This window comes from Cucurbita moschata, unplaced genomic scaffold (assembly GCF_002738365.1).
Source record: "Cucurbita moschata cultivar Rifu unplaced genomic scaffold, Cmos_1.0 Cmo_Scf00007, whole genome shotgun sequence".
In the NCBI taxonomy this organism is placed as follows: Eukaryota; Viridiplantae; Streptophyta; class Magnoliopsida; order Cucurbitales; family Cucurbitaceae; genus Cucurbita; species Cucurbita moschata.
Window position 1 is genome coordinate 2,768,414 of NW_019268523.1, and position 10,633 is coordinate 2,779,046.

Here is a 10,633-nt window from a genome sequence, read left to right on the forward strand (position 1 = left end):
AAAAAAAAAAAAAAAAAAAAAAAAAAAAAAAAAAAAAAACTCTTAATATTCACTAATATCAATAAATAAAAAAATTTACCCAAAAATGTTATTTTTTATTAAAAGCAAATTAGGGCAATAGAATACAAAGTGAATGGACATAATATTGGGGACAAATTTTACTGAATTTATGGCATTTCAGCTTCCACGTTCAAATCCCTTTTCATTTTATTTTTAAAATGATAATTTATTTGGTTTATAAAACTATAGGAATTGAAATGAAATAAATGAAAGTAGAGGGACTTAAGTGCTAATATGACAAAATTTATGCATGGAAAAAGTGCGGCTAAGAACTTCAATGAAACAGCTGAACTAAGACAGAATGGTGTTCAAAATTTGATCTTTTACACTTCCCATTCCCTTGATTTTTATCGTTCCTAAAATTCGATAACGATAACGATAACGATAACGGTAAGAATGCTTGCCTGGAGTAAGGCGTGGTTGGGAAGCATGAAAGAAAGATCGTTTAACTCGACAACTACCGTTCGAATTTGAACCACTTCCAATTTGCATACATGCTCGATTCGTTTTCAAACGGAAGATCTGTAGTTGGAGCAGGTTCGGGCCTTGTAAAGCCTTCGACCACAGGTAGCCGTTGCCTGTACTTCTTCGCCATGATCTTGGCCTCTGAAAATACCTTCTAATATAGGAAAAGAAAAAAACGACTCGAGTCAAATTTCAAAGAAAATGAAGTTCGTCGGTGAGGAAGATCGGTATGACTAGAGTTACCTCCTTGTTCGATATAAAGAGGCCGGGCTCACTTTCGAGGTCTGCAATGCTGTAAAACCACAAAAGAAAAATCGTTATCACGACTCTATTAAATCGAGTAATATACTCGTCAATTACCTTAGGGATATCTTGTCGGGAAACATCGACTTCACGACAAGAACTTTGACCTTTTCGCCCACTGCGAGTAAGTCGCTCACCGAGGTAACTCGGGCACGGGTTATGTTCGAAACATGGAGTAATCCGCTGAGAAACATTTAGGTGGATGCATCAACAATTTTTCAGAAACTAAAGATTAATAAGAACAACAGAATATGGCAAGCCCAGTCAAAGCAGAAACTATTTCTTCACAGTTCATCTCAATCAGCTATTTTTAGCTATAAAAGCAATCTACATTGATACTCACCTTCTGTTTGTATCACCAATTCTTATTTGAGCTCCATAAGGAAATATTTTCTTCACGGTCCCTTCTAGAAGAGTTCCCTCACGGAGATACAGCGTTTCCTACGATAAATACGTAAATCGACTATTTATTGGTGTACTCGTCCAGTGCTCGAGGAGAAAAAATTCGAAAAGAATGTAGTGGTGAAACTGACCCAAGCTTGTCTCTCACTTAGTATCAAATCATTTTTAGCTTCATCTATTCGCATGATCTGCACAAAGATCCGACGTCCCACCTGCACGATAGGAGACCAATACAGTGAGCTAAGATCGTTTCGTTCATACTTTCCATTTGACTTATTATGTCAAGTTAAAATCGACACTGCAAAGGGGCAAGTTCAAGGCAGAAAATTTGAAGAAATCCGAGTAATTGAGAATACGAACTGGATGTATATCCAAGAAACAAGTTAAACAAGACATGTGCCACAATGACGAAAGTCCGCGAGGCAAATTCTTGGTTCCACATGCATATGACGAAATCATAAGTTTCAAGACCCCGCTCTAGAATAATATCATGACAACGACGACCAAGTCGATTACAATAAGGTAGTTACAATGCTTATTACATCAGAAGATTGAAAAGGATGAAGAGCGAGATATTTTAAGGCATTATTTACGGGCATGTTGTATCAGCACAAGCCTGCCACTAGCAAATATTGTCCTCTTTGGATTTTCCCTCTCGGGCTTCCCCTCAAGATTTTTGAAACGCGCCTACTAGGGAGAGGTTTCCACACCCTTATAAAGATGCCTCATTCCCCTCTCCAACCGACGTGGAATCTCAAAATCTACCCCCTCCGAAACCCAGAGTCCTCACCGACACTCGTTCTTCTCTCCAATCAATGTGGAATCTCACACATGTCTTTTTCTTAGGAAACTATTTCATTGACCACGAAATTTACAAATAAAGATGCATAATCCAAGATGTTAGACAGTTTACACTATGAAATAGCATGATAAATCGCAAGACCAGAGAACACTGCAAGATTATATTCTTTATCCATAAAAACCCTTTGAAATTTTGAGGCTCAGTTGACGAATTGAACATGATGAACCAGTAAAGGCTGCATATAGCAGCTAAAACATAGAAGAAACTGAAACATACTCACATTTTCTTTCAATTCTGTGAAGTTATTTACTCGATTCAATAACTCAGCCTTCGGAAGAAACGCTCGCAAACCCTGTAGAACAACAGATCAAAACCGAACCGAAACATAAGCCATTCAATAAGAACATACAAACTAAAAACCAAATTAATTAAGATGGCATAAACAACCTCAATTCTTGTAAGAAGGCCTCCAGTATTCCACTCTGATATTTTAACTTCAATCGGCTCATCGAGTCGTTTAATCTGTCGAACAAGGGAACCACAACGAATATATACATTTCTTCTTTGTGCCCCCTAACACAGAAACTTCAATAAACAAAGAAGCTAATCAAGAAAAGAACCTGCCTCACTCGATGCCAAGCTAACCGTCGAAACAACCTTCTAGTCGAGAGCAATGGGCGACCACTAAGTGTCCTTCCCAAAACCTCAGCAAACAAAACTGTGCCAGTCTCCACGACAGGGCGCCCCGGCCCCAGTCCACGGCTAACAGCATCGTCGTATTTCACCAGCCCCATCTTCCCATTCATCATAAAAGACTCGGCATCCTTGTCTAGATCACACATCAAGAATTCCACCTCTTTGTCATACAATGGAAGCACCTCTTTTGTCAACATTGTTCCTAATAGATCCGCCCCGACATTGATGTCGAGCTTGTTTTCATTACCGGAGACAACCACACCGACCACGACATCTCCAGGTTTGGGCTCATAGTACTCAACATTTAACTTATTGGCTTTCACAATCTCCTCATCTCCATCAATTTTCTCTTCAAAAGCTCTTACCGCCTTTTCCTCTTCTTCCTCTTCTTCTACAGCATCTGTATTCTTAAAGAACTTCATAAATGGCGCTAGGGCTTCATTCTCGTCGGGATTTTCAACTTCTTCGTCAAATTCTGATGAAACTCCATTGTTTATAGGAGCAGGAGAAGGTTTATTTAGCAAACCAATCTCATCGATGCCTTGAATTTCATCCTCGCTAGGCTTATTCGGCAACTGAGTGCTCGAGAAATTATCAAAAATTTCATTCCTAGAGCAAAATACAACGCTACTCCTCCTTCGCAATGACAATTTCTTGGATTTATCACAGTTATTAGACCAATTAGAAGTGGAATACAATTTGAAATTTGAGATTCGTGGAGTGAGAAATGCTGAATTCCTAAGGGAATTAGATGAAACTGAGAAATCTTGAGGCTCAGATGACGAATTGAGAGCGCAAAGACACTTACAGGGTTGAAGTCCCGCAAGGATTAGCATCATTTTTTGGCTGCCCACCTCATGAGCTGAGCTCGGCTTCGTCGCTGGAGGATTTTGGCTTCAATGAGTGCCTTTGAAATTGCATTATCCGTTCTGTTCATATTATTCGGCGCGACTGTTTCTGGGCAAGCAGATGATGGGCCGTGGGCCTTGGGCTTGGGAATCAAATTGGGCCTAAAATTGGGCTTGTGTTTTGAGTTCATGTGGCCTGGTCGACTAGTCTTAAGAAGAATTTGAGCCCCATATACATTTTTTGCCCGACTTTATAGTTTTGTCGGACCTTAGATGAGATTTGACTTCGCCAACCAAACATCACTTGTGCGGAATCAAAACTTGTTCGACCACACACACCGTTGCATGTATGTTCAATTAACTACGACACTTCCAACTTGCCTCTACACTAGACCAAATCATCCGACTCAACCTTGTGTCTACTTGTGGCTAATGTCTCTCAATGCAATTAGCATCCAACATAATAGTGGTTCCCAATCAACATGGCCCATATGTCTCAACGTCATCCTAAATCACAAAGTGTCATCGGTCGTTGTAACTCATTCCGTCATACCATCTAGAATGACATATAACTTTTTAACGCCTCCCTTTAAAAAAAACTTTTTAAGAAACTATGACAAAATTTTAATATTTATTAATCAGAAATATTTGTTGCTTAAATGCATAATTAAAAATTTTATAAATTCATAAAATTGAGCGATAACTTAATTAATATAAATATCTAAAGCTCTAATCTCTTCCACTATTTTCTTACTACTAATGTGATTAAAAAAAAAAAATTTACTATCATTAAAAAAATGGTAGAAAAAATCAGAGACACCGTATAAATTCTCGTTGGCACGTGTATATATATATATATGTGTGTGTGTATGTATGTGTATGTATATATATATTCTGAAGAAAATTTCAGAATCTCTATTAAAAAATAATAATAATAATAAAAAGTTCAGAATCTCTCTCTTGAGGAGCACAATATTGCATAGCATCCAGAAAAAGGTCTCCAAATAGATCAAATTTCTTGAAGAAAGGCGGAGCTTAGAAGACTGTCATCTCTCAGCTGCCGAAGAAATCCTCGAAGATTCTGCAGATAGAACTGAGCCTCTGTTCATAATCACCTTTCAGGTTCGCCTATCTCTTTTCTTCTCTGTAAATTGAATTGATTTCTATTTAGATTAGCTCTGAACATGAAACTTTTCGATTTATTTTAACAATAGAAAACGGAAAACACTTGGTTAGTTCCCATTTTTCTTATTCCGATTTTATGTTCTTCGTTTTTAGTTTTAATTTCCAGCGATCGTAGTTAACTGTATAGATCCTTCGTTCTCGGTCTAATTTGCAAGAATTTTTTCATTTCGTTTCGTTTTTTTTTTCTTACGTATTGTGTATAAATTTTGTTGAATTCAGTAAAATTATAGGTTTAGTCGATTGTTTTTCTCCTAAATTTGTTTTCTGTGATTTTTTCTTTTAAAGAATATAGTTAATTGTTCTTGCGGTTCTTAGTTTCAAATGGAAAAGACCAGCAATCGATCCTTTTTTCAAGCCATAGAGACCATAAAAATGATCGATTATAGTGATATTCAAGAGAGACCTTATTGTTGGGTAATGCATTTAACCAACCAAACTTTGCAATATGAAATCCCAAATGGATTTGGAAAGAGAACAAGATATAATGAAGTGCTCAAAACTACTTCGGCATTGATTTCTCTGTTGAGCAAAATTTAATTCATTTTGGAATCCTTTTCCCATCATCTTTACCGGTTGTACTTTTTGATGTGCTTCCTTTAAATCGATCTTTCTGTCTAATGAGAAAATTCTTGATTTGTAACGTTTGAAGTTCGGATTCATGGAATGATGTATGGTTCTGATATATAAAATTTCATTTGCCAAATAGATCTCGTCTCGTGAATGATAACCTTTTTCTGAACTCACCTCTTATCTTGTTGATGTGGAGATTCAGAGAGATGAAGAAGGTGGACGTGCCCATGTGGGGTTTGCTTCTTGTTTTTATCTTGATGGTAGTGAAAATCGAGCCCATTGCATCTTTGCCATCTACTATTCCTGCATTCCTCTGGTCCCCTCAGCATCGCCATGGGTATGCTGCTTGATTTTTCGTGTTTCTTTTATGCGACATGTGACATTTTTTGTGTATCAACTCGTTCCACTGAATTATACATAGATTAAGTTTATACAATTGAGATCCTCGACATCCCTATGTCGGATCATCCTTGTTCGTTGTGGCATCCATTTGGCCTCTCCTAAAATTACTCAATGGAATATATTTGGCGCATCAAAGGTAGAAAATTTTCTTCTCGAGTGGTACGGGGAGTTCGCATAAGAGCTCAATAGCTTGTAAAATTAACGTTCACATAATACTATGGGCTGTTTGGTGGTGCATGCATAGTATAAACAGTACATAGATGAAGCTATCTACGTATAGTTAGCGAATTTTTTTTGCCTTTCTCCCTGCTTAGCTGATTGTATGGTTTATTGTTGTTATTTTAAATTTTAGATTCTCCATTATTCGTCTTCTTTTCTGTCTATTTGGTTAGTTTCCCCATTATCATCATTTATTTGGTTTTATACGAGTGAATTCTCTTTGGAGGGACTTGTAACAGCCCAAGCCCACCGCTAGCAAATATTGTCCCCTTTGGGCTTTCCCTCAAGGTTTTAAAACGCGTATGCAAGGGAGAGGTTTTCACACACTTATAAGGAATATTTTGTTCTCCTCCCCAACCGATGTGGGTCTCACAGGACTACTTGTTATATATCATATACTATCATTATTCTATGTTTGATTTAAAAATTGTACTGTATGGCCGCAGGTTGTCTAACAACATCCTAGAAAAATATGTCGATTATCAGACCATTTCCCCACAGGAGATGGCAAAGTCTGTTCTCTATGAAGGCGGCTGGTCAAAAATTCTGGTGTGTTTGTTAACATTTCGAATCTTGTTTTAGAGTTCTCTGTCATTTTTAAGAATTTTTATTTTTTAAAAGGCTTCCTGTTTTGCTTTTTGGTATATCCTTTTCTTTAGTTTGGCTTTCTTTCCTTTTGGGCTTGGTTTTCTGGACACCCTTTTTATCTCATTCTTTTTTTTTTTTTCTCAATGTAAGTTTGGTTCTTCACAAAAAAAAATATTCTCGATTTCTTTTCTCGTATTGATATATTATTAATTGTTTAATTGTTTAGTGCACGAAAAAGGAAGTAGAGCAGCCTGTGGATCTTGCAATAATCTTTGTTGGTTCAGAGGTAGGAATATATGGAGTTTGGGATCTATCACTCACTCTTCATCATGTAACTCTTTCAGTTATTGTGAATTTGTTCTGCTCTCTCACATGGTTTATTTCATTCTTCATTGTATTTTTTTTCTTATAGCCAAAAATCTGACCTCTGGTTTATCAAGTTTGAATTTGGGCTATTGTTTGAGCTTAAAAATAGACAACTTCGAAATATGGATATAGGAGAACCTGAAAGGTGATCAAAGGTTTATCGGATAACGTGATCAAAGCATGTTTTCAGGGAATTTGGTCCAAAATGAATCTAAGATTATTATAAGATAAGTAATGTCTAGCTAAGGTGGTTAGGATGGAGTTAATTAGATACTAAGACAATTCTTGATATGGCAAAAGCTTGGGATTATTTTATTTGTTTTTTATAATTATCAATATTATTATCGAAAAAAGTATGTAAAACTCAAAAAGAATAACTATGAACTTTTTGAGTCTCATCCACGTTCGACATGCTTTCCTTTTTAATCTTTATATATTTGCTCGTAGTCAGATTATGATGTTAGCTCAAAGCTTTATTTTATGTCATGTGTCGCAAATAGTTTTTCTACTTTCAAGGATAAGAATTTGATGCACTGTTATGTTGGTTTCTTGATCAAAGTCTTTTGCCTTTTATAGTTGCAGTCAGATTTCATGAACAGGCGCATGGATCCAAATCTTATGGACTTACTTAAGGTTTGCAAAAACAATTTGTTTTATAAATTCTAAAACTGCATATGAGTCTCAACTCTATATCTTGGATCAATTTTCACAGGTTTCTTTCTCAAGGTCCAACTTCTCCATGGCATTTCCCTATGTGGCTGCACCAGAAATGGGTACAGTTGAAAATATATTGATCTCGGAGTTCAAAAAATCATGTGGGCATGACCTCAGAATCAGCAATAGCGCTTTTGGGGAGTCGAATTCTGTTGAGGATGAATCATTTCAGAGACTTCCAGTGCTGCAATCGGTTAACGTAAACCCGTCTTTATATGACCAAAGTCTGTTTTCTTAGAACATTTATGATATCGTTCTTGATTCTTTCTGCGTTGAACGAGTAGGATTATTTGGTTTCAAGAATGGAAAAGAAGCCAAAGGGAGAGACGGATTTGGTAGTTTTCGCTCATGGAGGTCTCGGTTCTCCCAAAGAAGTCGATCCATCAACTTCTGAAAGTATGTTGGCTCATTGATGATTTATGTTGTGGCTGTAGTGGTATAAATTCTTATGTGTGAATTTTGAAATTATTATAGGCAAAACTTTGTTGGAGATAATGACTTCTGCGGATCATGTTGGGGCAAAGTATGAAATTCTCTATATTTCAGATCCTTTTAGGTCCATTCGCCATTCTTATGTCGAGCTGGAAAGATTTATGGCTGAAGGTTCCTCTGGAAACGGATCGGCTAAATCAGCAAATTCTTGCGATGAACTCTGCCAAATTAAATCATCTCTTCTCGAGGGCCTCTTCGTCGTGAGTCGCTAACTGTTTTTATATGATTTCTTAGCTTTACGATTCATATATTTTGGCTATTGGTTAATCATCAGGACCTGGTAGTATTTTAGTTATATTTTAGCCAGTTCTAGAACTACTTGAAACACTGGACTGAAATATTGGAGTTAGTAAAAAGTTGTGAGATATTACATTGGTTGGAGAGAGGAACGAAACATTCTTTATAAGGATGTGGAAACCTCGCAGATGCGTTTTAAAACCTTGAGAGAAAGTCCGGAAGGGTAAGCCCAAAGAGGACAATATCTGCTAGTGGTGAGCTTGAGCTGTTACAAATGGTATCAGAGCTAGACACCAGGTGATATGCCAACGAGGACGTTGGGCTCCGAAGGGGGGTGGATTGTGAGATCCCACATCGGTTGGAGAGGGGAACGAAGCATTCTTTATAAGGGTGTAAAAACTTCTTCTTAGCAGACGCATTTTAATACTTATTTTAAAACCTCAAGGGTAGCCTAGAAGGAAAAACCTAAAGAAGACAATATCTGCTAGCAGTGAGCTTGGGCTGTTACAAAGTTACTCTCGGAAACGTGGTTAGTTGTTGAGACCACGGTTGAGACCACGAGTCTTGATTGTTAAAATGTGTCATTTTGGCTTACATTTGCTTCCATTCTCCAACCATGCAGGGGCTAGTTTTGCTTATAATCCTATTATCAGGCCTTTGCTGTATGATGGGTATTGACACCCCAACGAGATTTGAGACGCCACAAGATTCTTAAAAGCACGAATTGTTCTGGGAATGTATATCATTGAAGGGAAGAAGCTAAAGTTAATGGTACCATTAATTTTGTCATACTAGATATTAAGCTATTCTTTCTTAAACTTGTCTCTTGTGGCATGGTTTTTTGCCATGCTCTCTAGCTGCTGCTACTGGTGTTAATGTTTTGAATATTTCAAGCATTTTGGTTTGTCCTCGACGCTTTTATGCGATATCATTCTAAGCAAGGCGAGAATAATAAAGATGTGCTATTCCATCAAGTTTTTCATGGTTGGATGTCGAGAGAGTTCTTTGAATTTATATCGAGTAGTTAGTGGGAAACGTACATACTATGATTGTTGTGTCCTTCGAGTTGTGTTTATGTGGCATATTGTTCCAAAGTCTGCGTCCATGTGTTGTGCCACCCTCTTTAATCGTGTCCAGTGTTCACGTGTGAGATTCCATATCAGTTGAAGAGTGGAATGAAGCACTCCTTATAAGGGTGTGGAAACTTCTCCCTGACAAATTGCGTTTTAAAATCGTGTGAGATTGACAGTTATATGCAACAGGCTAAAGCGGACAATATCTACTAGTAGTGGGTTTGGGCTTGTTACAAATGGGTATCAGAACCAAACATCAAACGGTTTGGAAGCGAGGATGTTGAGCCACCAAGGGAGTGGGGGATGGATTGAGAGATCTCACCTCGTTTTGAGAGAACAAAGTATTTCTTGTAAAGGTGTGGAATCTCTCCCTATCAACGTTTAAAAATTGTGAGGCAGGTCAAGTGGACAATATCTATTAACTGTAGATTTGGGCTGAACGTTTCATTTTGATGACTATAGACATAGTACGATAGGTTTGGACTCTTACGTCAAGTTTCATTTAGGTGATTGTATACAAGTTTCATTTATGCGATTGTATACTATAATACTAAAATTATTCGACAATCCTATATTTTCTAATAAACTTAACTACACACTAAATAAAAAATAATAATATTAAATCTCATTAATTTAAATACATGATAAGAGCATAATTAAGTCACTTCTCTCTCAACTTTAAGAGATCGTAAATTCAAAATTGAATTTGTAATGTTTAAATAAATATTTTTTTTCCTAAACAATGTTCTTATCTCGATATCTTAGTATCAAACAAAATGATATTAAAAATAATTAAACGAAATCAACGGCTAAGGAAGCTAGATGACTTGACCAAAATCAAGAGCTTTGATCTTACAATCAGAACCGTTGACTTTAATCACATGGACACCACCTGCCAATCCAGAATAATCCTATCCATTCATTTCAATTTATTTACCATTAAAAAAAGCATTTTATGAATATTGTTTTTTTTTTAAATAATTTATAGAATATCAATTGTTATTAAATCGTGAAAATGTGGCATTGGCATTGGAACAAGTCACATCACTAATAAATAGTAAATAAAATAACGATGTAATCAATATAAAAAAAAACAACGGTAATAAATATATTAAAAAATTACTATTTTTATACTTAATTGGAAATTTGTCATCTAGTATTAAATTAAAAAATAAAAAAAATAAAACTAAATGATTGGAACTAAATAATAA

General features: G+C 36.4%; 2 protein-coding genes across 5 annotated transcripts in view; one reads left to right on the forward strand and one right to left on the reverse strand.

Moving 5' to 3' along the window:
* Nucleotides 1-3,638, reverse strand: part of LOC111445605 (30S ribosomal protein S1 homolog A-like) — a 4,831-nt gene extending 1,193 nt beyond the window's left edge. Inside the window, exons 1-8 of one of the 3 annotated variants that reach the window (XR_002710882.1) lie at nucleotides 2,653-3,638; nucleotides 2,480-2,554; nucleotides 2,313-2,384; nucleotides 1,362-1,442; nucleotides 1,172-1,269; nucleotides 886-1,011; nucleotides 769-817; nucleotides 465-679 (exon numbers count right to left, since the gene is read on the reverse strand). Coding sequence is in view for 2 of the 3 variants with exons in the window: in XM_023084100.1 (XP_022939868.1) it covers nucleotides 518-679; nucleotides 769-817; nucleotides 886-1,011; nucleotides 1,172-1,269; nucleotides 1,362-1,442; nucleotides 2,313-2,384; nucleotides 2,480-2,554; nucleotides 2,653-3,567 (1,578 nt within the window). In the remaining variant the exon portion in view is untranslated. Of the gene's footprint in view, nucleotides 1-287; nucleotides 680-768; nucleotides 818-885; nucleotides 1,012-1,171; nucleotides 1,270-1,361; nucleotides 1,443-2,312; nucleotides 2,385-2,479; nucleotides 2,555-2,652 lie in introns of those variants that run through there. The other 2 variants (XM_023084101.1, XM_023084100.1) reach the window with 2 other exon arrangements.
* Nucleotides 3,639-4,508: 870 nt separating this feature from the next.
* LOC111445504 lies at nucleotides 4,509-9,324 on the forward strand. 2 transcript variants are annotated; one of them, XM_023083924.1, is made up of 9 exons: nucleotides 4,509-4,698; nucleotides 5,528-5,668; nucleotides 6,399-6,501; nucleotides 6,767-6,826; nucleotides 7,483-7,539; nucleotides 7,619-7,819; nucleotides 7,905-8,016; nucleotides 8,095-8,312; nucleotides 8,972-9,324. In XM_023083924.1, the coding sequence occupies exons 2-9, from the start codon at nucleotides 5,538-5,540 to the stop codon at nucleotides 9,062-9,064; spliced, it is 975 nt and encodes a 324-aa protein (XP_022939692.1). In that variant the 5' UTR covers nucleotides 4,509-4,698; nucleotides 5,528-5,537; the 3' UTR covers nucleotides 9,065-9,324. The 2 variants fall into 2 exon arrangements, with proteins under 2 accessions (XP_022939692.1, XP_022939691.1); XM_023083923.1 differs by having other exon boundaries at nucleotides 5,534-5,668.
* The last annotated feature ends 1,309 nt before the right edge of the window (nucleotides 9,325-10,633 follow it).